This window comes from Hylobates moloch, unplaced genomic scaffold, assembly GCF_009828535.3.
Source record: "Hylobates moloch isolate HMO894 unplaced genomic scaffold, HMol_V3 SCAFFOLD_20, whole genome shotgun sequence".
Classification (NCBI taxonomy): Eukaryota; Metazoa; Chordata; class Mammalia; order Primates; family Hylobatidae; genus Hylobates; species Hylobates moloch.
Genome location: NW_026652295.1, coordinates 34,632,001 through 34,658,111, shown reverse-complemented (window position 1 = coordinate 34,658,111; position 26,111 = coordinate 34,632,001). Strand labels below are relative to the sequence as shown.

At 40.9% G+C, this 26,111-nt stretch overlaps 1 protein-coding gene and 1 pseudogene across 4 annotated transcripts in view; one reads left to right on the top strand and one right to left on the bottom strand.

Annotated features, from left to right (window-relative positions):
- Window positions 1–683: 683 nt before the first annotated feature.
- MAPK14 (mitogen-activated protein kinase 14) overlaps window positions 684–26,111 on the bottom strand; it is an 84,678-nt gene continuing 59,250 nt past the window's right edge. For 2 of the 4 annotated variants that reach the window (XM_032140235.3, XM_032140237.2), the window contains exons 9-12: window positions 16,872–16,951; window positions 10,244–10,322; window positions 5,267–5,440; window positions 684–4,514 (exon numbers count right to left, since the gene is read on the bottom strand). In XM_032140235.3, coding sequence (XP_031996126.1) covers window positions 4,447–4,514; window positions 5,267–5,440; window positions 10,244–10,322; window positions 16,872–16,951 — 401 coding nt within the window. In that variant the 3' untranslated portion in view covers window positions 684–4,446. Of the gene's footprint in view, window positions 4,515–5,266; window positions 5,441–10,243; window positions 10,323–12,633; window positions 12,714–16,871; window positions 16,952–26,111 lie in introns of those variants that run through there. The other 2 variants (XM_032140236.2, XM_032140238.2) reach the window with 2 other exon arrangements.
- On the top strand, window positions 17,562–21,124 carry LOC116459643 (ADP-sugar pyrophosphatase-like; annotated as a pseudogene).

Here is a 26,111-nt window from a genome sequence, read left to right as displayed (position 1 = left end):
CCCACTGTATTCTGGTCTTCTGTTAGTCTCTATGGTTACATTGTAAGCATATGACAAATGACACAAATAGAATGCAACTTAATTGCAATAATCACAAATATTGCAAATGGTGGTGGATTTGATGAAGTTGATAAATAATGCTAGAAAACTGCTCAAACCTTAAGCAAAAGCTCTGAAAAGTGGGTGACAGACTCAGACCAGTTAATAATAAAAGGAAAGTTGAGGTGATCACCGATAGATACTTATAAAAAAGAATGTGAATATCAAAATATCAAGAGGCCCTCTGAAAACTGATGAAGCCCTCAAATATTTTTGCAAAACTTCCTTCTATGATCATGTTGCAAAAATCAAAGGAGAATATTGCAAGATACAAAATCAGTTTCACTTCGAAAACAACTTAATTTCCTTCTTTGTCAGAATTAATATATCTTTAAAATTATGAACATGCTTTTGTCATTTTGTTCCATTTTCATGATTAAAGTTCCATTCAGGTTTCCCCTATTCCCCAGTGTCCACCACATACTATGAAATTTTGGTCCCCGTTTTAAGTGGATTCACTTCAGGGGAGCTTTTTCTGGTGTCAGCTCTCCTTGGGCTAAGCAGGCCCTCTTCTCAGAAGCCTAGGAGGAAGGCTGCTCTCATGTCTGGTATGTGAAGGTAAAATACTCCCTACAACCATCTGATTCTTTTTTTTTTTTTTTTTTGAGACAGAGTCTCACTCTGTCACCCAGGCTGGAGTGCAGTGGCACGATCTCGGCTCGCTGCAAGCTCCGCCTCCCCAGTTCACACCATTCTCCTGCCTCAGCCTCCCAAATAGCTGGGATTACAGGCGTGCGCCACCACACCCAGCTAATTTTTTGTATTTTTAGTAGAGACAGGGTTTCACCGTGTTAGCCAGGATAGTCTCGATCTCCTGACCTCGTGATGCGCCCGCCTCAGCCTCCCAAAGTGCTGAGATTACAGGCGTGAGCCACCATGCCCGGCCAACTGTCTGATTCTTACAGGAGCTAAAGGACCCCATGTAACAACCAGGGCCCTTTTCTCTCACCTCCTTATGAAGTCACTGAGGATGGAAAGGAGACTATGCTTGGTCTGCCTTCGATCACTGCCTTCATTCCCAGCTGCCAGCCAGGGCCTGGACAAAAACCCAACTCTCAATATCCTTACAGGCTGAGCCCCACAATCCACCCTGGGACACCTGCTGGGTGTCATTCCAAGGACACCAAGAAAGGAAGCACATCAGCAAAGTCCCTGAGAACTCAGCTGTGAGACCCCGTGGCTCTTTCATCCTGTGATGCAATTCAGTCATTCTGAAGAATATTTTCAAGGACCGTAGCCAGCTAAGACAAAGTCATAAAATACATTCGCCTAAAAGCTTACAAACAATGTACACATATCTATATACAAACCAAACCTTCTCTCTGGCAGTTTTACAATAAAAATATATGGCTTATAGATAGTCCTGAATGTCAAAGATGAAAAAAATCTGAACTTCACTTTATAGATGAGAAAACTGTAGCCCTGGGCCAAGGGTCAGCAGACTTCTCTAAAGGGCCAGAAGGTAAGTGGTTGACATTTTGGAGGTCCTATAGTCTCTGCTGCAACTATTTGCCTCTGTCACTGTAGCACAAAAGCAGCCACAGACAATACATAAACAGATGAATGTGGTTCTGTTCTCATAAAACTTTATTTATGGATACTGGAATTTAAATTTTACATTACTTTTCACATGCTACAAAATCTACTACTTCTTTTTTTTTTCTTTCCCAACCATTTAAAAATGTAAACGCCATTCTTAGCAGGCTACACGAAACAGGTGGTGGGCCAGATTTGGCCCTCAGGCCACAGTCTGCTGAGCCCTGTTGTTTCGGCCACTCTTACACTTGAGTGTAGATAAGACAGGCCTCAATGCTTAATACCTCGTTCATCTGCTCTTTGCTTTACCCATCCACAGCAAAGACCTGGATACTCTTCACCAAAAAATGTACAACGGAGAAGCTTTATCAACATTTTCTAAATGTTAGGAGTAGTATTAAAATCTGTCAGACAAGTATGCCAGGTCACAGTTTTTAAAGGATATTGATATAATGCCATATTGTGCATTAAATAAAAACAAGAGAAAAATATAATAAACTTGAGAAACTCACTGAATTTGAAAAATAGGCTTTATTTTAACCAGTGGTATTGTCTGACATCCTATATGGCATAACTGATTACAGCCAAGTTCATGAATACAAATAAAATAGCAATTTCCCTCATTCTCTCTTTTGTTTTCTGTTCAGAGAAATCAGGAGATGGGAGCATTATGCTCAGAAACCGAAGAGCTCTTCCGAGAGCTCCAGCTTAGAGTCCAGGCTTCCGGAGCATCAGCCTCCTAACACGTATGTGGTCACATGTGCAAAGACCTTTATTACAAAATATTCAGAGCAGTATTTCTGTAGGAAATCACACTAGCATTTACAACCAAACATGGCTGATAAAATTCATCTTGCTGTGGATGGTGAGGATTTGAACTGCAATAAAGATGAGGCCTTTACGTTCACTTTCCTTGAAAGGGGGAGAGTCCCGGGTGAGAGGGAATCGCCATCAGTCTGCCTCCTTCCTTCTTGCTCCAGTTGACTCAGGGGGTCCACCCTGTCCCTCTGGAGTACATGTATCACTGCACTGATTGAGAAATGGAAACACCTTGGCCCAAATACAAGATTCTGTTACACAGCCAACACTGGAAGTGACTTTATACCTTCTTATTACACAAAAGGCTTAAATATATGAGTCCTCACGTAGAACAAAATGCCTGAAATTCAGCAAGTTATGAAAACAACTCTTCTCCACCCCTGAGGATATTTTATCTTTATAAAGTTGAAAATACAAAATATTAAAATAATTTGCCCTTTCTCCCCATCAAAAGGAATCACATTCTCAAAGGATTCCTACAATATACAAAATTCTGAAACAAAATTTATTTCTCCCCAAACCAAGAAGTCAATGTTAAGCTGCCAAGAAGACCCTTTTCCATAGGAGTGGAAAAGACACCTTGTTACTTTTTTATTTTAAAGTAATCATATTTAGAGAAAGATAGCAAAAGGAGTTTCTGGCCTTATGGGCTTTAATTTTTTACTTTGAATTTCAGCATTTCTTAGCATTAGTTATTGGGAGTGAAGAGAGTAACTTGTTTCCGAAGTTTGGGATATTCCTGGGAAAAGCCCTGATCTTTCCCATGATAACTCCTCAAAAATAGTTGGTTGAAAACAGATGGCATGAATAAAAATGTTATACATCCATCTGTTCCTCTTTTCATGATTTTCACATCAAAAGCACCTGAAGTATCAATTGTGTTCAACACAGAATAGCACTAGGGGCTGAAGAGAGGATGATGTCACTTGCCATAATATCAGCTGAGGTGACATGGGATCTAAACTACCCAAGAAGTCTTCACTGGCAAACCTGCCTGACACCAGGGCCTCCTGAAGAGAGCAGGACAAGCAGCTGTGCATGCTCAAAGCAAGACGTGCAAAACACATCCTCACTCTGCTAGAAATAAAGAGTACACAGGAAGTACATGACATCAAGAACCTGCTTCTGACTACTGGGGCAGATATTCAAGAAACCTCTGCACCAAAGGTGAAGGGTAAGCAGAGAAATGGCAACACCTGGGGGTGAGGGAGAAAGAGAGACGCACATATACGCATGCACTCACATGCACACATGACCGCCTCTGAAGGCTGCCTGATTACTCCGGGCCCACAAGCAGCCGTCCAACAGCCCTCTCGACTTGCCCGGCTCAGAACTTCAGCAGCTGCAGTCTTTTAACTATCTACACTTTCTTCTCTCCTTTTAAGGCACAAACATATTTACAGTTTCAAATACACTGTCAAGATCTGAGAACCATACTAAGCAAGTTAATCACAGGCTAGTGCACAGAAGCCAGTTGGTCCTTTTTGGCTGTACGTATCACCGAGGGACGGTGTCAGGTCTGAAGCAACCAGAAGGTATGGGCCTTCTCTCCGTGCCACTGTGGGATGTTGTCAAGTCTACGCCCCACCGTCAAGATGGGATCACAGGAGAAACCAAAGTGGCAAAAGCATGACTGGGATTGGGGACAATTCATATTTTTTTACTTTGCATTGAACATGTTCCTAAAAAGACAGCAACTCTTGTCTGCCTGAGCCAATCCTCAGAAAGAAGAGCAAGGTGGAGGCTGCCCCGGAGCATCCACAACCTCCTGTGAAGTCACTGTGATCATAGTTTGTTCATATTGTTTTACCCTCCCACAAAGACAGACACGCACATGCACACACACTAACACGCACGCACACGCACACACACCCCCTTCCACCATGGAGGAAATCTCCGTAACAAGAGGCACTTGAATAATACTTGGAGAGTTCCCGTGAAAAGGCCTTCCCCTCACAGTGAAGTGGGATCAACAGAACAGAAACCAGGTGCTCAGGACTCCATCTCTTCTTGGTCAAGGGGTGGTGGCACAAAGCTGATGACTTCATCATAGGTCAGGCCTAGAAATTGGGAAGGAAAAGTAAGATGTGAGAGTTTAGGCTATTCTCTTTGCTGGCGAGCACTCTGACTTCTAAGCTCAAGATCCTTCCTCCCTGTCCAGGTAGTGGTTTTATGGGCTACCTCACAGCTTGTATGTAATATCCTAATGGAACACGTTATCACACAGAAGCTCAAGGGACATAGAAAAGAACCATTTTTTTTTCTCATGTTTTTCATCGCTGAGTGCCTCTTCTTTTAAGCTCTCTACGGAGGTGCTCAAGAATGAAAGAGCACTCTCACAAGCTACAGCAACAGATGGTCTTGGCTCTTGGGATTTAACTGGAGTTCTGAACTTGTGTTTTGTGGAAAGAACATGGGACTGGACACAGGATACACAGGTTCCATTCCTGGCTATGTCCCTAACTAGTTCTAAGTTAACTGATAAGACATAAATTCTCTTTGCCCCAGTTCTACTAAATGTAAAACTGTAAAAGCTCAGAGAGATGTTGTAAATGCAATGACTCTGAAAACCTCAAATCTCCATGCAAAGCTCCTGTGTGAGGGGTTGTGCATAAAATCAGACCAGACATAAGTATCTCAAAGGTCCAGAGAGTATCACTGTCCACAATAGTTTCCACCAGAGAACATATTCATTCTGCATTAGAGACCTCAACTACAAGCTTTAGCAAGTTGGTTATGACCATTCAGTTTTTATTTTTCCCACTGCTTTTGGTTAGTGGTTCAAGATGTTAATCCTGCCCTTAGGACTTACTTTTCCACTCATCTATAAGGAGGTCCCTGCTTTCAAAGGACTGATCATAAGGATCGGCCACTGGTTCATCATCAGGATCGTGGTACTGAGCAAAGTAGGCATGTGCAAGGGCTTGGGCCGCTGTAATTCTCTTATCTGAGTCCAATACAAGCATCTTCTCCAGCAAGTCGACAGCTATCAGTACCACAGACAGGAAAGAAAAGAGTTTTTAACATGTTACAAAAAAGTATGCCTTATTGAGCAAACACAGTTTTGACCCTTCATAGCCAAACAAAGAATTCTCCTCCAAAATACCTACCCTAGGATATATTAGCCCTCTTCTCCTTTATGTGTGTGTGTGTGTGTGTGTGTGTGTGTATCTGTATTTTGTATGTTTTAAAATTTTTTTATTTTTGATTCGGGGGTACATGTGCATGTTTGTTACATGGGTCTCACCATGGACTGATGGGGACTGGGCTTCTAGTGTGCCCATTAACCAAATAGTGAACATTGTACCCGATAGGTTATTTCTCAACCCTCGCCCTCCTCCTGTATTTTGCATTTTTAAAGAATATGTTACTAAAGAAGAATTTTTTTAAATGACTGGGATTCTGTTTGAAGGGGCTTTTGTGGAACGTCAACGTCAAACTGCCACCAGTGTAGTCAAACTGTATAAAAACAAAAGCCTACAGCTAAAGTCACCTACAATAGGTAGGCAGGGCTGTTTTTTTTTTTTTTTTTTGTCCCCCTAAGCTGTTTATTTACTAACATAAGACAAATAAATATTCATCAAACAGATCTTCAAACAGTGAATAAATTGGGGGTTTTACATGGTGATGAGGGTGAGACGTGGTATTAAAATCAAAGGGAATTTTATTTTAAAAAATTTCACTATGAAAAATTTCAAATATACAGAAACAGAAAAGTAAAAACAATGATAAAGTGAACACTCATATGCCTAGCATACAGATTCAACAATTAACATTTTTATATTTCTTTATTTATATATTTTTTTCTGAACTGTTTTAAAATAAAATTATAGACATGACACTTTACCCTCCCCAAATATTTCAACACGAAGACATCTTCCTATATAATCATAATACTGTTATCATGTCTGACAAATAATTTCTAAATATCATCTAAAATCCAGTTAATGTTAAAATTTCTCCAATTATTCCAATGTTGTCTTTTAGAACTAGTTTGTTGAAACCAGGATTCAATTAGGGGCCATGCACTGCAACTGACTGGATTTCTTTAGTCTCTCTTAGTCTAGAATAATCTTCTTACTTCTAAGCCCTGTTCTTTCCTGATTTTGATCTAAAGAGACCCTCTGGTTGTCCTGAGAATGACCGTTTCTCGGGATGTGTCTGATTTTGCTTCTTTTGCTGTCATGTGTCTATACCCTGCCTTCCGCTATCCCCTGTACTTCCCAAAAACCAGAAGTTAGGCCAAAAATTTTGGTAAGAATCAGGTTAAACATTTTCAGCAAAAATACAGGTGATGCTGTGCACGTGATAGTGCATTAAGGCCATCTGTCCCACTACTAATGAGCTAAAATTGATCACTGGGTTAAGATGTTTCCCCTTTGACCAAAGCAAGTAATCTATGGGATATTTTGGTACCAAGTAAATACCCATTCTTTTCACTTATGGCTTTCTGCATTCACTGGGTTTCCTTCCCAAAAGCAATTATTTCATAAGGGGTTACAAAATGGTAATTTGTCTAACTCTATATTTCAAATGAGTATTTTTGTGTTTCAGCATGGTGGCACTTGGGAGGATAAATACTGCCATGTAACCAGTTATCACTGTGGTGAAATAGGCTTTTGAGACTTTGCAAATTACTCCTTAAATGTGGAGGGGATGGGGGTGAGTAGTGAAGAGGACAGTTTCGTATAGAGATCTACTGCTGTGTATACAGGAGGCTGTAAAACAACCCCGTCCTACAGCTTGAATTCCAGAGTAATCCACTGGAGAAATATGGGCTTCAGGGGGATACAGAAACAAAGTGAGTATTCATGTATCAATTCAAGTTCATAAGTTTACACTTTACAGTACTAGGTGAATGCCTGGATTATATATATATATTCTTCTGATGGTCTTCTCTTCTTAGAGAAAGAAACCTTATCAGCTGTTGATTTTATAATTGAACACAGATTATATGACAAGTCTCTGTTACCCCTAGGGTAAAAAGGACCATGTTCTTATAACCAATAAGGTCAAAGGCAAGAAAAAGATTCCTCAAAGATCTTATTAGCTGGGCATGCCATTATGCACCTGTCATCTCAGCTACTTGGGATAAGGAAGAGGAAGGATCACTTAAACACGAGAGCTCGAGGTTATCGTGAACCATGACTGTGCCACTGTACTCTAACCTGGGTGACAGAGTGAGATGCCATCTCTTAAAAAAAAAAAAATCTTGACAGATAAATATATACACTAACATCAAGGGGTAATTTAAGTTTTAATTCATGTTTTGGGAATAGCAGTGAAACAAAGTCAGTGGCTGACAAAACAGAGCTGTTAATATTTATATTTCTGGCATCTTCCTGCTCAGTTAATATGCTGGGCACGAGCTTGTGATAGTAACACTGTGCTCCATCTGCCCAGCAAGGGGAGCCTCATTATATGACATCACTGTTTGGCAATGGGCTGTAAGGCGCGTTTAAATGCTGAGAAGTACAGTGCTGAGCACCAGATGGACCAAAGCCTCCTTTCAACTCATTAGCAAAGTGGTATCTAGTTCTTTTGGAGGTTTCAATGTCATGATTTCAAAGAATGGGAAGACCTACCAGGAGGTATGTGACCTAAATAAGCTGCTGGAACACAAATATCTCCCCTCTCCCCCTAAAAAATGAATTAACACATCTTTCTGAGTCTGTTAAGAGGGTGTCAGTGAGTAATGCCCTGTTTAAAACTTAAGGCTTATAAAATGAAACAAGTTCAGAACAGAATGACAGACAAGAAAGCACACGACGGGCTGGGTGCGGTGCCTCATGCCTGTAATCCCAGCACTCTGGGAGGCCGAGGTGGGCAGATCACGAGGTCAGGAGATCGAGACCATCCTGGCTAACACAGTGAAACCCCATCTTTACTAAAGATAGAAAAAATTAGCCAGGCGTGGTGGCACACACTTGTAGTCCCAGGTACTTGGGAGGCTGAGGCAGAAGAATCACTTGAACCCGGGAGGCGGAGCTTGCAATGAGCCGAGATCACACCACTGCACTCCAACTTGGGCGACAGAGCGAGACTCTGTCTCAAAAAAAAAAAAAAAAAAAAAAAACACAACATCTTTTCCCAACATCCTGTAGTACTTAAGGCTCAAAGAGAGCTTCTCACAGACCCTTGAACTAGATAATACAGCTCAAATAAATCACACAAAGCCAATGAGAGCATGCCAGGGCAGATGCAAACCTAAGCCAGTCTCAGTAGAATCGTACCTACCCCTGATGAGACTGTGGATTCATCCTAGGACAGGAGAGCGACCCAGCTGAGATATGACATACTCTCCGTCTCCAAGGCTGACGTGAACTCATCCCACAACTGCCCAATACTTCAAAGAGCATGAGCATCTCTGCTATTATAAGAATTATCACAGCGACACTAAAATTCCTCTCCATAATCACTATGAATGAAGTACTTAAAAAGGTAAAATCACCTAGCCTTCACCCCAACTTCTAAAGAGGTCAGCATGGGTGTCAGCCCTCAAAAAGATAAAACTAAACCTGAAGCATAGCTGCCAAGACCCTTAAGAAGACAGATGACCCACACAGATGCAAAGAAATGCAGTGAGATTTAAAAACACACCACACAATACAATCTTAAGAAAAGTGAGAAGGCAGATTATACTCGTTACCATAGCATAGCTCCCTTCCCTATTGTAGGGAGGTCCTGGTCTGATCCTTCTGTGCCCACCATTAAACAGCACTGTCCACTGCCCTCTTCAAGAGTCAGGGAATAAGCCTCAGGCAAAGCAGCTTTCAGGGGCCATTTGAAGCACACATCAGTCCTCCCCTTCAAAGAATATAGTTAGCCAGGCACAGTGTCTCTCGTCTGAATCCCAGCACTTTTTGGAAGTTGAGGTGGGCAGACTGCATGAGCCCAGGAGTCCAAGATTAGTAAGATGGCGAGACCCTGTCTCTACAAAGAATCTTTAAAAAATTAGCCAGGCATGGGGATGCATGCCTGTAGTCCTAGCTATTTGGAAGGCTGAGGCAGGAGGATCATTGGAGCCCAGGAGTTCAAGCTTGCAGTGAGCTATGATTGTGCCACTGTACTCTAGCCTGGGTAAAAGAGCGAGACCCTGACACTACCAAATAATAATAATAATAAAGCAACTCCTTTTTTAGCCAAGGCAACACACATCTTCAGCTGCCACCATCACTTCCCTCTGCCAAGGATCCTGAAGGCATATGAAGCCATTCCTTTAAGTTTAGGTAGCAAATAAGCTCCACAAACAGGAGAGGATGGTTATGCCTCTGAGGGCAGAGAAAGAAGAGGGGAGGGGAAAAGTTCATGAGTGTGGAAGATGACAGGATCTGTAGCAATGGCAGCTACCGACAGAGCAGAGCACCTTGCAGGGAGCTCTTGGGTGGCTCCTCTAAACACCCACCTGCACTTCTGTGGTTTCTGTCCTCCACTCAGGGACACCATAAAACCACAGCAGTTGTGAACAAGTTACAGCTTTCTTCTGTATCTGCTTCTTCCTGCCTCGCCAATCTTTTCTCTCAACATTCCCATTACTTTCTCTCCTTTCTCCACTGTACCTGCCCATTCCCCCAATCCCAAGTTCTGTGATCATTTAAACATATAAGCATCTCATGTGATTAAAAAAAAAAATCTGACAACACAAATAGATAATAAAAGCCATATTTATCACCTTCCAAGATTCAACTAATGGTACTTTATTTGGTCAAAAGGAGAAACTCTTCTTCAAATCCTCAATTTATATCATAACCAATTCAATATCCATAAGGTGAGGATATGGTCAACTTACCCAGGGGATTGGCACCAATAAATACATTCGCAAAGTTCATCTTCGGCATCTGAGTCAAAGACTGAATATAGTTTCTTGCCTGAAAAAACAAAGGTTTTCAGAATGACTTTGTTCAATAATGTTACTGCTCTCAAAGAAACAATCTTGGTCCTGCTAAGGAACGAGTGTTAACTGACAAAGTCCACTAACTCCAATGTTTATAACTGTCTTTGATAAAACTTCTCCCTTACTGCCATCCTAACTTCCCTAGTTATGATCATCACCTTCTTTATTCCTGCTATGTCTCACAGTTGCATTTCAAGTGAACGAGAATGCTCATCAATCAAATTCTCTTTCATTAGCTTTCTGATCACAGGATGAGAAGTTTAAAAACTGAGGCCAAGATATGTAAGAAGTAGCCCTGAGACAGCCTTCTCAAACAGCTAAATTGGTAGAGGGGTTGGTATTCCCAAAGAAAGTCTTGGACCAGCAGTCTTTTGATAGTGCTGACTTCAGTAGGTGCTCTTAGTACATCAAAGGATATCAATATTAAACCTTGCTAACAAAGTAACACTGGTAACAAAAAAGTTAATATAAACTTAATGTAACAGTCCTACCTCACAAGGTTGGAGTGAAGATTAGAGATAACAAACCTAGTACTTTCTTAACACAGTACTTGGTTCCAAGTGAGAGTTCAAGAAACATTATCTGCTATCCCACTATCATCTTCAGAAGCAAAGTCTGCTGTCTATCTTAACCACCTCTTTAAAATTCCTGTTTTAATACAGTCCAATAGTAAAGGTATGTATGTATATTTATGTTTAGACATACACACACAAGGTTATAAAAAGTTCTGGCTGCCCAGGCACAGTGACTCACGCCTGTAATCCCAGCACTTTGGGAGGCCAAGGTGGGCAGATCGCTTGAGCCCAGGACTTTGAGACCAGCCTGGGTAACATGGTGAAAACTTGTCTCCAAAAATACAAAAAATTAGCCAGGTGTGGTGACGCATGCCTGTGGTCCCAGCTACTTAGGAGGCTGAGGTAAGAAGATCGCTTGAGCAGGGAGATGGAGCCCAGGAAGCTTGAGCCCAGGAGGTGGAGGTTCCAGTGAGCTAAGATCATGCCACTGCACTCCAGCTGGGATGACAGAGTAAGATCCTGTCTTAAAAAAAAAAAAAAAAATCTGGTTGCTTGGGCAAGTTCACCTTCTTTATTTATTAAAAAAATTTTTTTAGAGACACAGTCTCTGCTCTGTTGCCTACGCTGGAGGTCACTGGCACGATCACAGTTCACTATAGCCTCGAACTCCTGACTCAAGCAACCCTCCTGCCTCAGCTTCCCAAGTAGCTGGGACTATAGGCATGTGCTATCATGCCCTAATTTTTAAATTTTTTTGTAGACCTGCAGTATTGCTGTGTTGCCCAGGATGGTCTCAAACTCCTGGGCTCAACTGATCCTCCCATCTCAGCCTTCCAAAGTGCTGAGATTGCAGGTGCATGCCACCACGCCCAGCCTTCAGCTTCTTAATTATTGCATGTGGAGTCAGGAGGAAAGGTCTACTTTGAAAAGCAATTGAGAATCTTTCTGATTTGAAAAGAAAGTTTTAGGAATTGAATACACAAATGGCTGTAATCCCTTTCTACTTGAACATGTAAATAAAAAGAGGAAGGGGTAACAGGTAAGAGAGAACTATCTCATTCAGAGAACAGTCATCCCTTTAATAAAGATAAATCAAAAGACGACCTGAATATAGCTGAAGTAGAAACAAAGCTGCTGGGAAGGGCCCTCTGTGATGCCAACCTGGTTCCCCAAAATATTAAGGGTATCTTAGAAAGAAAGAAGTGCCCCAATCACCTCTGATAATAAAACAAGAGTTAGACTAAGTAGTTAATAATTAATAAAGAAGGTACCTAACTGTACCAAAGTGTTTGTATTTATTCTATATTATTTGTATATTTTCTTTTAAATATACTACATATTAGTACTGGATATTTCAGTTTTGTTTTGTTTTTAAATAAAGAATCCTCTTTTGGTCATTAAAAAAGTGGATGAATTGGAAAGCACGCTAATGGACTTCAGTTAACTACCCTTCTGATAAAGGTCACGATAGTAGCACACCCTAGCTACAGGCATAGCACCTAGAAAGAAATCGCCTCACGAGCACTAATTTCACACAACCAAATATAAAAATAACAATTTTCCATTTACAAGCTTACTAATTATATTCCCAATCTCACAAGACTGGATGACATTTTATCCCAAAAGTCAACATCTTGCAATAGCGCACAGGCAGGCCTCAAGGCACATGCAAGCACCCAGTGATGTTAAAAACTGTTGGTTATACAGTGGCAATAAAATGAGAATGTGGCTTCTCAGTGCGACATCCCTGTACAGTCTCTTTGTTCTCACCTCATGGCTTGGCATCCTGTTAATGAGATAAGCGGGGGGTGTTCCCGTCAGACGCATAATCTGCTGAAGCTGGTTAATATCTTAGATGCCTAGTCAAGGGCATTGTTAAACATACAGTGCAAAAAATAATTTTCAACTCAAGTTTTTAAAAAGGTCAAAAAGCCACCCCCAAACGAACAAAAAAATCTACCCCCCATTCACCCTACCCGAGAGTCCACGGCTGCATGTTAAAGTATGCTTCTGTGAATGACATGAGTAACCAGGCATGTAGCCAGTGACTGGCCATGCAGATAAGAAAAATTACTTTTCTTTGGTTTTAGCATCATCTTTACTGTTAAGTATTTTAGGTTCCCTGGAAATAGACTGCCCCTTGATCCAGGATGCCAGCCAGAGAACTGTTTTCAAGTACTGATGGCCAAAACCTGTTTGTGGGAGAAATATAGATGATTCCAAAAATTTTGACTCAACTTCGAACAAAATAAAATATCCAACATATCCATTCAAGGAAGAGACTAAACTTTTGTGGCACAGGTTCTCCAAGGCACCATCCCTCCGAATTAAGACACACGTGGGCATCTGGGTTAATAAGCGATGCCACATTTCAAAGACATTAGTTAGTGGTACATTTAAAATGTTTGCCACAAACACAAAATGGCAAATGAAGAAAGAGGAGACAAGGAGAAGGTTAGAGGCTAATGGCAAAGGCAAAACAGAAGTCACAGGCTGCTGACAGTGTTAAAGCATGCCACATGATTTCCTCCACAAGTCTCTTCAACAAGCGAACAGACTAACCTCACTTAACAAACAGCTGGAGGGAAGTCTGCAGAATACTCTGCAAGTATCTGACAAGGGCAGAACTATGAGATTTTCTATAGGTATAGGCACATATGTAAGCTGTACTACAACTGCTCTCTTTTAACTGTTCCATCAATGTTAATACAACTCGCCCTCTTCTAAAATGTCAGAACTGTTTATCATGTTCCCACTAAGAGCAGAAGTGATGAGATTTTAAAAATCTTCAATGTAATTCAATAAATCCCTTTTCTAGTCCTGTTCTTGTTAACTACTAATTCCCTCATTCAGGTGAAGCGTCATCTTCAATAAGCACCATGGCCAAGCAATTTTACTTCTTCATGGCTTTCCCAAATAATTTTTCTACTTTAGCTCGTCCTCTGAACTGAACTCTCTGGTGGTCAGATGACTTAGCAGTAATCCGTTTAAGGCTGGCCATGGGGAGAGAGCTAGAGCCATGTGCTCCACGCTGCCTTTCACGCTCCCTGAGCCCAAAGACAGAGGCCAGTAAATTCCAAAGGGGGTAGGAAATATACTTTGATTTGTGGTCCTTTTAAGAAACGTTAACAGATCCATACCAGATGATAGAATTATTTTGTTAGGAATATAGATAACAGAATTTAGAGTTACCTTTAACAAATCACATAACAAATGATACTTTTCATGCCAAGGGAAATAACAAAAAGGGGCCACAAAGTAAACCAGCAATAGCAGAATACCAGTTGGGTCTTAAAATGTAAAAATCCTCCACTTCCCCTTTCTTTCTGTGAATGATACCTGGCCTGCACATTTTGTGTCTTTGTCTCCTTTAGTCAAAGAGGTTATTATATTCCCTTTCTGTCAAGAAGTTAGAAAGATTCTATTTCTGGAGGAAAATGTGAATGAGTCAGGTCTTTGCTTTTTTATCTAATTTATTAGTTTATTTATTTTTAAACTCGAGGTCTTGCTCTGTCGCCCAGGCTGGAGTGCAGTGCACGATCACCACTCCCTGCAGCCTCAAACTCCTGGCCTCAAGTGATCCTCCTCCTGCCTCAGCCTCCCAAAGTGCTGTGATGGCAAATGTGAGCCACTGTGCCCAATCTGCTTTTGCTTTCTTAGTATGATTTTCTTGTTCTTTCACTGATTATTATAGATACTGGGACATTAATATTATAGATACTGGGACATTAACCAAATGAATTCTCTATCCTTGGCCTCCATCACGACCCATTTATACCTCTTCCTATGGCTCATTCTAATAGGTTCTCAGTCCATTACTGCATTCTCTTACTCAGCAGTCAATTTCTTCAAAATTATTGCCATCACTACTTTACTACTTTTCAGGAGAATGGAAATAGCTGTTGGCTTTCTATTTACTGCACTCCTTCACTAATGTCTTCTTTCTTTTTTTAATTTTTAAAATCTCTGAACAATTTTACTCATCTGGCCTTATTTTTCCATTCTGTTCCCATACATCATGTGCTTTTAAGATAAACAGGTACTTGGGCCGTGTCATGAACATCAAATTAATCTTGTCTACCCCTTAGGATGTTTAAACTACTTTTGTCCACTTGCCCCAATTACGCAGGAAACAAACAAACAAACAAACAAAAAAACCTTTCTTATTCTTATCCTCAATATAATATTATTTGAGTTAAGTTCTGTATTCTGGTACTCAATTTCAGTAGAGCTGTTGAAATGTATAATGTGCCTCATTTCACAGAGGGACCTCCATTATTAGGCTGTGCACTCAGTGTTTCTTTCTTAAAAATAAGTGATGGATTAATGACAGATAAATACTATTGACTATTTTACCTAGACTTTGGTTTGAATTCCTAATTCAATTCCAAATGACTAATAGCACATATCTATAGGGCAGATGGTTCGGATGGAAGAGAAGACTAAGAAAGGGCTGCTGGGAGACACTCTCAGGAAGGAAATGAATTTGCTTGGTCTCATTAGCACTATTTATTAATTGAGTTCCTCCCTCTGCCCTTAGGTCCTCTTACTGTAAGACAGTGTTTCTAAGCAAAAACATTAAAAAAAAAAAAAAGTACTGCTCTTTCTAAGCATCATCTGGTATCTTTGATTCACTCTAATCCAGCTTCTACATATCATAAATGGGAAAAAATACCTCTTTAGGTTGACATTGTGATAACACTGACAATGACTTCCAAAATAGTGTGCAATCACATGGGATTATAGTTTAGATCATGTTATCAGAACATCTGGGATCTATACTCAGCTCTGCCACGTGATTCAGTGCATGACGTGGAAAAGTCACTGCCCTTCTGGGCTTTTGCTTGTTTATCTTAAATAAGTAAATGAAACAAATTCAGAGTGGAGGTTCAGAAATACACTGGGCTTTGGCACCCTTTCAAGTAATGTACCGGATACATACCAGATGACGGTATTCTTTATTTTGTCAGGAAGATGATGAACAGTTCCAACTCACCTGCTTATGCTTGCCTCAAGCTACCCAGCCGTCTTCCCAACTGGGCAAAGGGCCCCTTCAGTCATAAATGTTGGGAGGAGAATCCAGGAAGGCATAACTGGAGCTTGGCTCCAAAGCTCTTTTTTTCTTTTGTTCAACTGCCTGGCGGCAGATCGAGAGAAAAAGGAAGAAAAGCTGGGCTTTCATGGCTTCTCTCATGCCTCTGGCCCAAGAAAATGACCAAGAGCAGGAAATCATAGCAAAAGTAAGCCAGAGTCATATTCCCATGGCCTCTGTCTAAGTCCCTGCTTAGAAGCAAGAAAGCACTAGTTCCAAACTCTGTCTCAGGTTATTTAACTTATAATTACAAGGCAACAGGAGGAAAATTTATAACCACATTCCTGTGTATCTGAGGTATCAGGAGTGAAGTTGTTTCTTCTGAGTGGGGTCTAGGGACTGGGTAGAAAGGTCCCTCTGTTGGGAACAAACATTTAACAAAGGATATGTGAGTATCTATTATAAAACAATAAAAAATAACTTATGGGAAGGGACAACAGTGTGCAGACAATGTACATTTTATTCTTTTAGTGATTAAGTTAGACTAAATACATGGTGAAGCTCAAGCTCTGAGAACAAACACTAGAAACAGTGAAAAGAGCTCTAAAGCATATGTGAAACTTCTGAGAAAGAAGAAAGTCAGGGCTTGAGGACAGAGACACAAATTTTGCATTAATCTCTTGGAATGAATTAGAATCTCAAATCTCATTGCTTCACTGGGATACTATTGTCTAATAGAGGCTCCCATGATCTTAGTGTGTACCCATAGAGAGAATAAAACACACTTGTGCATGCAAGCAGGCACACATGCGTGCACACGCACACACACTCACACTGTCTTCTACCTCACTCATCCTGGAAGTCAGCACACAAAGGGCATGGTGCTCACAAACACACCCAGGTCAAAGTACAGATTGGTAGAAGGCAAGTGGCAGAGGCTCCCAACAGGGCAGATAATTACAAAGCATCAACTCACAGACTCTGAGGAGATTTTCTTCAAAAGCTCAGCCCCTGGGGTTCCAACGAGTCTTAAAATGAGCTTCAACTGATCAATATCTAATGGTGGACCATAAAGGAAAATGTTGGGACAAAATAAAAATGAAAAACAAACAATGACAAACAAAACAAAAACAAACAAAACACACCGAGAACAAAAATGAAACACCCCAAACCTAGCCAACACGGTGAATCCCTCTAGGTCAAGGCTCCTGCAGGATGATCACTTCACGTAGGACATGCTCCTCCTGTACAAAGATTCAAAATGCTACCACACACATATCCACTTTATATTCATTTTATGCATCTGTCAACAGCATGTATCAGTGAAGTGAGGCAACTTTAGCTGGTTCTTAGCTGCCAAAGACAGCAGGTGAAAACACAAGAGCTTCACTCAGTTTACACTGCCCTCTTCATCTGCCATCACAGTGTCAGTAACCAGTTCAGCAAAGAGCACTGATAATTAGAGGGCCACAGATAAGGAAAAAAGCAGCAGAGCACAGAAGCTAGGGATGTACAAGTCTATTTATGAATATTCTCCCAAGCGTGACCTAAAGGGCTTGTGATATGACAGTGGAAGGCCTGTGAGACCCCAAAGCCTGACCACTGGAGCACACCCTTTGGAAAGGGAAGCCTCGCCTCTCACACTGGCTAGAGTAGGCAGAGCACTATGAGGGACAGTCGCCAGCAGAGGGCGCTCTCCCACTGCATGTTCCTTCAGGAGCGCGTTCACAGGCGGTTTCAATCTTATAAAATGCAAATGAACAATGCTTAACAAACTTCACACATCCCAAAGGCTCTAAATAATAGGCCACAATGCCAAAACTTTTATCCTGGCATCCAACACTTTAATGTATACTCAGAATGTATGTGCATGTGTTAACCAGAAGACAAAAATTTCTGTTTTTTCTCATTGCTTTTAGTCTCACCTAAAATTAAGGAAGTTAAAAAGAGGTGGAAAAATATTATAAAATAGCTTTTAATATTTCCTCTGAAAATGTGAACAGTTTATCCACGTTTATACTGACTGACATTCCAGGGAGGGAGAAGGGGAGGATGACTCTCTTCTGACCCATCAGGTTTTTCACATGACTAAATCCTCTTGGCTTCAGGTCTCAGCTTCAACTTCACCTCCTAAGGGAGGCCTCCCCTCAACACTCTATATACATAACACTCCACCCCCCAATTCTCTCTCAGCGCCATGCCTGATAACATCATAGTGTTTATCACAGCCTAGAATTACTCTGTTTGCTTACTGTCTGCCCCCTGTACTGGTCTACAGCTCTACGAGGACAGGGGCCACTCTGCCTCTTCACCATTTATCCCCAGCCTAACACATCTGGTACATGACAGGTAGTCAAAATATTTGAGGAAAAGGTAGAGTAGGATGAGAGAAATTTTTGCTTATGGTTATACATACAAAGGCAACATAGTAGCACTTAAAAACAACAGTCTCTATAAGACACAGGTGCCTACGTTACAGGAATAACTTAATGCAGTGATTTGACATCTTTTACTTTCTTTCAGACATGAAATCAGCTTAAATGGAAGAAAATTCTAGGCTGGAGTCAGCAAACCCCAATCTCTGCCTGTTTTATATATAAAGTTTTATTAGAACACAGCCATGCCCATTCATTTATGTACATATAGTCTACAGGTGTTTCCAATTACAACAAGCACAGTTACCATATGGTTCCCAAGCCTAAAATATTAACTACCTGGCCCTTTCAGAAAAGGTGTGCCAAACCCCATCTTAAACCCAAACAACTTGTGTTTTTAGCAAGCAAAAACAAACTAGAAACAAGTCCACTCACGTAAGTTATTTCTAAATTAAGAATAACACGGAATTTTGTCATCTGCAAATGGCAAAAATCAGTGTGTTATAAAGGTTAAGATTTTAATACTGGCTTCTCAGTTCAAGACATTAACAAGAAAAAAATGTTAAAGCATACGTTCATGGGACAGAGTAGGAATGGGGGTGGGATGGATACTGTCTTGCTCTAAAAGAATCGGATTAATTATATTACAATAGCAATCAGTAAAAAAAATTCTTGCTCATCTAAAATGACTCAATTTACAAAAATTTAGTTTCCTCACATTAACACTCTTCAGGAATATATTTAACTGGGTAGCCACCACAAGATAAAGTAAATCATATATGGGAAAAATCTTGACTACTTCAAATCTCAAACAAGTGGCTTTACAATATATGCATCAAAAGTAATCTCTAAAATGAAGCTTTTGATATTGGTATTCTTATTTAAGAGACTTCTTTCTGACTACTTAACAATGAGAGTAGCAAGTCCACCTTGGTTCAGCTTTCTCGCCTCCAGGTAGTGGGACGGGCCGCCACCAGTAATTTTTGTTTTTCATGTTGGCCAGAATGGTCTCGATCTCCTGACCTCATGATCCGCCTGCCTCGGCCTCCCAAAGTGCTGGGATTACAGGCGTGAGCCACCGCGCCCGGCTGAGAGTCAATTTTTATACTCTCTCTTAAGGAAGACAGGCTCTCTGAGCTGTGAATTTCTCAACTACCTGAACTTCGCCCCAACCTACCTGAAGAATATGCAATTTCCATTAGTCACAGTGGCTCATTACGTCAATGAGCTGGGAAATCCTCTCTCTCCCACCTCTGCTGGCACGAAACAGTATCAGGCCTGAAGAATCAAGCCCCAATTCCTCAGCCTCACATTCACAGCCATCTGTGATTTGGCATCAAGCTTCTTTTCTGACTCTGGCTCAAACTACTATTCTTTAATGCACTCAATGCTTCAACTCACATCAGATATTCCAGGCACTTCTAAGCTTCCAAGGACTTATTTATGTAACTCATAAACCAGAATACCTCCCCGCTCTCCTGTCCTTCCAAGCCTTTTCTATTCCTATTTACACTTTGAAGTCCTATTCAAACAAGAACTCTGCCATGAAGTCTTCTTGGATATCTTGAGGTGGAATTAATTCTCTACTTTTTTTCAATAGCTTATCTATAACTCTGTTCTAGTGTATTTATCACTCCATCTTATTTTATAATCAGAGACAGTTGTTCAAGTAACTCTTGTAACTCTCTTTCCACTGAGTCTGATCATTCTGGTTTTAAGGACAGGTACCATCCTGTTCCCAGCACCTTCCACAGAGCAGCTTGATAAATACTGGTTGACTTGAAAAGATGAGCCATGGCACATCCTTTCAGCACCTCAGGAGGTGCCGGTGCCTTGAGCCGTGGCACTGGCATATGCTGACACTGCTGCCTCCAGTAGTTCTTTTGTTCTCTTCCCTTTGTCACCCCTACACCTTGGAGGTGAACTTCCCTCCTGACGGCTGTAAAGACTAGTTTGAAAAGGGAGAGCCAAGAACCAACTGAATCTTCTCAGAATGGAAACACTATATTATTTCAGAGGAGTTAATTGCAGAAGGAAAATGGGTCAAGCTTGAAAAAACAACACACATGGCTCCTATTGGTAAAACTGGAACTTGGGACTCAGTGAAACATACAACCAGGAAAGAACAGACTGGTGATGATGTAGCAGTCATCCCTGTGCTGCAGAGAACACGTCACTACGAGTGTATCGCTCTGGTGAAACAGTCCTGACCACCAATGGGTGGCTACTGCATACAGTTCCCTGCAGGTGTCATAGATGATGGTGAAACCCCAGGAGCAGCCGCTCTTTGGGAGCTTGAGGAAGAAACTGGCTACAAAGGGGACGTTGCCGAATGTTCTCCAGTGGTCTGTATGGACCCAGGTTCGTCAAACTGTACCACACACATCGTGACAGTAATCATTAACGGAGATGACGCAGAAAATGTAAGGCCCAAGCCAAAGCCAGGGGATGGAGAATTTGTGGAAGTCATTTCGTCACCCAAGAATGACCTGCTGCAGAGACTCAATGCTCTCGTAGCTGAAAAACATCTTACAGTGGATGCCAGAGTCTATTCCCATGCTCTAGCACTGAAATATGCAAATGCGAAGCCATTTGAAGTGCCCGTCCTGAAATTTTAAGGCCAAAGATGACACTGGCCATTTTTGTAAACGAGACTACCAGGCCTTCTTCACAAAGACTCTGTATTCAACTTAGTTTAATGTAGATTTGAACTAGCTTTTTTGTAAAATAAAAGCAGCACAAAATGCAAAAAAAAAAAAAAAAGATGAGCCATATTATGCTTTTCAACTCAGCTTTACCACACTGCCTTGCCCTCAAAACACAGAATGACCATACTCCATGGAAAAACACATAATGTGAAATAAAAATCTTAGTAACTAAAAGCATTTGCATGAAGGAAGTTAAAACATGCAAACCTCAGAAGAAATCACCACGGGTTCTTCAAAAGCTGGCAAATCCACTGAAATACAGGCCAGTCTTCCAACAGTACCAGCTACTATAAGGCCACTATGATTTGTCCAGGCAGTTAAGACCAGAAGGAGCTTCACGTAGCCACATTAGCGGAGTAAAGCAAAACTCTCCACATCATGACAATCAGTTATTTCCACAGTGCGCCATCCTTTGTAATAGGTTTAGCCCTTTTTCTCTTAGGTAGAAAATATTTTTACTATTAGTTTAAAATGTGTTTTAATTGTAATGATCACGACGTCAAAATTTAAATCATAAATCTCCTGAATCTTTCTAAAACAAATGAAGAAAAGAACAACTTAAGCCTAAGATTACGCTTTAGACCAAGTCATCTTTAACAAAAGCAAAAGTCAGAATGAACAGGTAAAGAAAAAAAAAAAAACTAAGCATAACAGGATATTTCTAGGGAAAGTAAAAGAGGGATATTCTAGTCAGTTCTAAGTGCTCCAGGCACTCCTAAAAAACCTCCACAGGCCAGAAAGTTGAAGATGAATAAAAGGACCAATTGCAGGACCTACCTGCCATGAGCAGCAATTTTCAACGAAATAAATCCACACAGGGGCAAAGTGGAGCACTAACCTTAGAGAAGGTAGGAAATCTTCCTGGTGACAGAGAGGATAGACTAGAATAAGACTTAGCCTAGCTCCTTATCTTCCAGGTTGTCAAAATAGTCATTTTCACTGTAACACAAAGAAAATTTCTTAAGGTACCCTTGGTTTATGGACAAATCTGAGGATTCTACCTTTTTCTGAGAAAATGTATTCTCAAGTTAGAGAGGAAAGGGCAAATAATCTAATAAAATATTTTTCTTCTTCAGCGTTTATTAGGACACTTGCTTTTGGTGTCTAAAGTGAAACTGCTTTTTAAAAATGAGAGAACATCCAGGCTGGCCAACATGGCAAAATCCTGTCTCTACTAAAAATACAAAAATTAGCCGGGCGTGATGACATGTGCCTATAATCCCAGCTACTCGGGAGGCTGAGGCAGGCAGAATCGCTTGAACACGGGAGGTGGAGGTTGCAGTGAGCAGAGATTGCGCCACTGCACTCCAGCCTGGGTGACAGAGTGAGACTGTCTCCAAAAAAAAAAAAAAAAAAAAGAGACAGAGTATTTGGCAGGGTACAGTGGCCACACCTGTAATCCCAACATTTTGGTAGGCCAAGGCGGGCAGATCACTTGAGGTCTGGAGTTCTAGACCAGCCTGGCCAACATGGTGAAACCCCACCTCTACTAAAAATACAAAAAAATTAGCTGGGCGTGATGGCATGCGCCTGTAGTCCCAGGTACTCAGGAGGCTGAGGCAGGAGAATCGCTTGAACCTGGGAGGCGGAGGTTGCAGTGAGCCGAGATTGCACCACTGCACTCCAGCCTGGGCGACAGAGCGAGACTCCATCTCAAAACAAAACAAAAAAAAAAACAAAACAAAAAAAAGAGAGAGAGAATATTTGGCAGGGTGCAGTGGCCACACCTGTAATCCCAACACTTTGGTAGGCCAAGGAGGGCAGATCACTTGAGGTCTGGAGTTCTAGACCAGCCTCAGGAGGCGGAGGTTGCAGTGAGCCGAGATTGCGCCACTGCATTCCAGCCTAGGCGACACAGTGAGACTCCATCTCAAAAAAAATAAAAAGAGTATTTGAAACCAATGACTGAAAATGATGGGCAGATGTGAGAGAAGGGTCTCCAGAAGCTTTAGCTCTATTGCCAGTGTTCTAACTCACAAGCAGGACAGTAAGAACAGAGGTGTTTATTTTATTATTCTTTGTCTAGTAGTATGTCTGAAATATTTCAAAACATGTTTGCAAAAGAAGAAATGAAAAAAAATAGAAGAAGCAAATTTAATACACTAAGAAAACTCCCATAGACCAGGGCAGCAACTGATGGCAAGTGGATTTTAACTCAGCTCCATTAACCCATAATGTCTTAAGAGCACCATTTCTGTTAAAATTAAAGAAGGTTTTACACATAAGGGAAATTCATTTGATTATGTAGAAAAGGAAAACAACAGCAAGCCAAGGCTGTGATCTCTGGTAGAAAAACGGTATTTGATGCATAACAGGGCTATAAAACTTTCTCTCTTCCTTAAGCTGCAGAGTATTAAGTGTTGGTAACAGAATTTTCTAAGTGGCTTATTCATTTCAAGATCTATGGTATTTGAAATAAGTTAGTACTGTACCTGAAGAGACATTCTGTATCCTCCCTCCTTTCTAGTACAAAGTTCTGTCAGCTGTGTCCACTTGATATCCCTAGTCAACTAGGCTTTTAAGAAAGGGCTTCATTCTTTAAAAAATAATAATACTATTATTAGACCAGATGGAAGGGTTCTGCAAAGTCACAAACAAGAATAATTTCTAATCTGATAACACATAATTGGCTTTAAGACAAAAATGAGTATTTCTTATATTTTTTTTAAATTAAAGTTCTGAGATACACGTGCAGGATGTGCATGCAGGTTTGTTACACAGGTAAATATGTGCCATCGTGGTTTTCTCCACCTATCAATCAATCACCTAGGTGTTAAGCCCCGCATGCATTAGCTATTTAACCTGATGCGTTCCCTCCACCTGCCCCCCACCCCACCAACAGGCCCCAGTGTGTGTTGTTCTCCTCCATGTGTCCACGTGTTTTCATTGTTCAGCTCCCACTTGTAAGTGAGAACATGTGGTGTTTGGCTTTCTGAGGAAAATGGCTTCAAGCTCCATTGTGTCCCTGCAAAGGGCACAATCTCATTCCTTTTTATGGCTGTATAGTATTCCATGGTGTATATGTACCACGTTTTTTTATCCAGTCCATCACTGATAGGCATTTGGGTTGATTCCATGTCTTTGCTATTGTGAATACTGCTGCAATCAACATACACATGCATGTATCTTTGTAACAGAATGATTTCTATTCCTTTGGGTATATACCCAGTAATGGGATTGCTGGGTCAAATGTTATTTCTGGTTCTAGGTCTTTGAGGATTTCACCACAGTCTTCCACAATGGTTGAACTAATTTACATTCCCACCAACAGTGTAAAAGTGTTCATATTTCTCCATAGCCTCACCAGCGTCTGTTGTTTCTTGACTTTTTAATAATCACCATTCTGACTGGCATGAGACAGTATCTCATTGTGGTTTTCATTTGCATTTCTCTAATGGTCAGTGACGCTGAGCTTTTTTCATGAATGTCTTCTTTTGAGAAGTGTCTGTTCATGTCCTTTGCCAACTTTTTTTTCGTTTGAGATGGAGTCTTGCTCTGTGGCCCAGGCTGGAGTGCAGTGGTGTGATCTCAGCTCACTGCAAGCTCCATCTCCTGGGTTCATGTCATTCTCCTGCCCCAGCCTCCTGAGTAGCTGGGACTACAGGCGCACACCACCACGCCTGGCTAATTTTTTGCATTTTTAGTAGAGATGGGGTTTCACCATGTTAGTGAGGATGATCTCGATCTCCTGACATCGTGATCCACCCACCTCAGCCTCCCAAAGTGCTGGGATTACAGGCGTGAGCCACTGTGCCTGGCCCTTTGCCAACTTTTTAATGGGTTTTTTTCTTGTAAATTTGTTTAAGTTCCTTGTAGATTCTGGATATTAGACTTTTGTCAGATGGATAGACTGCAAAAATTGTCTCTCATTCTGTAGGTTGTCTGTTCACTCTGATGATAGTTTCTTTTGCTGTGCAGAAGCCCATTTGTCAGTTTCTGCTTTTGTTGCCATTGCTTTTGATATTTTCATCATGAAATTTTTGCCCATGCCTATGTCCTTAATGATATTGCCTAGATTTTCTTCTAGAGTTTTTATAGTTTTGGGTTCTACACTTAAGTCTTTAATCCATCTTGAGTTAATTTTTGTATAAGGTGTAAGGAAGGGGTCCAGTTTCAATTTTCTGCATGTGGCTAGCCAGTTCTCCCAGCACCATTTATTAAATAGGGAATCCTTTCCCCATTGCTCGTTTTGTCAGGTTTGTTGAAGATCAGATGGTTGTAGATGTGCAGTTTTATTTCTGAGATCTCTATTCTGTTCCATTGATCTGTTTTTGTACCAGTACCATGCTGTTGTGGTTACTGTAGCCTCGTAATATAGTTTGAAGCCAGGTAGTGTGATGCCTCCAGGTTTGTTCTTTTTGCTTAGGATTGTTTGGGCTATATGGACTCTTTTTTGGTTCCATATGAATTTTAAATATTTTTCTATGAATTCTGTGAAGATTTTTCTATGAATTCTGTGAAGAATGTCAATGGTAGTTTAACAGGAATAGCATTAAATTTATAAATTACTTTGGGCAATATGGCCATTTTCATGATATTGATTCTTCCTATCCATGAGCATGGAATGTTTTTCCATTTGTTTGTGTCCTCTCTGATTTCCTTCAGCAGTGGTTTGTAGTTCTCCTTGAAGAGGTCCTTCACTTCCCTTGTTATTAATAGCTACAGTCCTGGGTATTTTATTCTCTTTTAGCAGTTGTGAGTAAGAGTTCATTCATGATTTGGCTCTCTGCTTGTCTACTGTTGGTGTATAGGAATAGTTGCGATTTTTGCACTTTGATTTTGTATCCTGAGACTTTGCTGAAGTTGCTTATCAGCTTAAGAAGCTTTTGGGCTGAGACAACAAGGTTTTCTAGATATAGGATCATGTCACCTGCAAACAGAGTTTGACTTCCTCTCTTCCTATTTGAATACCTTTATTTCTTTCTTTTGCCTGATTGCCCTGGCCAGAATTTCCAATACTATGTTGAACAGGAGTAGGGAAAGAGGGCATCCTTGTGCCAGTTTTGAAGGGGAATGCTTCCAGCTTTTGCCTATTCAGTAAGATACTGGCTGTGGGTTTGTCTTAAATGACTTATTATTTTGAGGTATGTTCCATCAATACCTAGTTTACTGAGAGTTTTTAACATGAAGGGA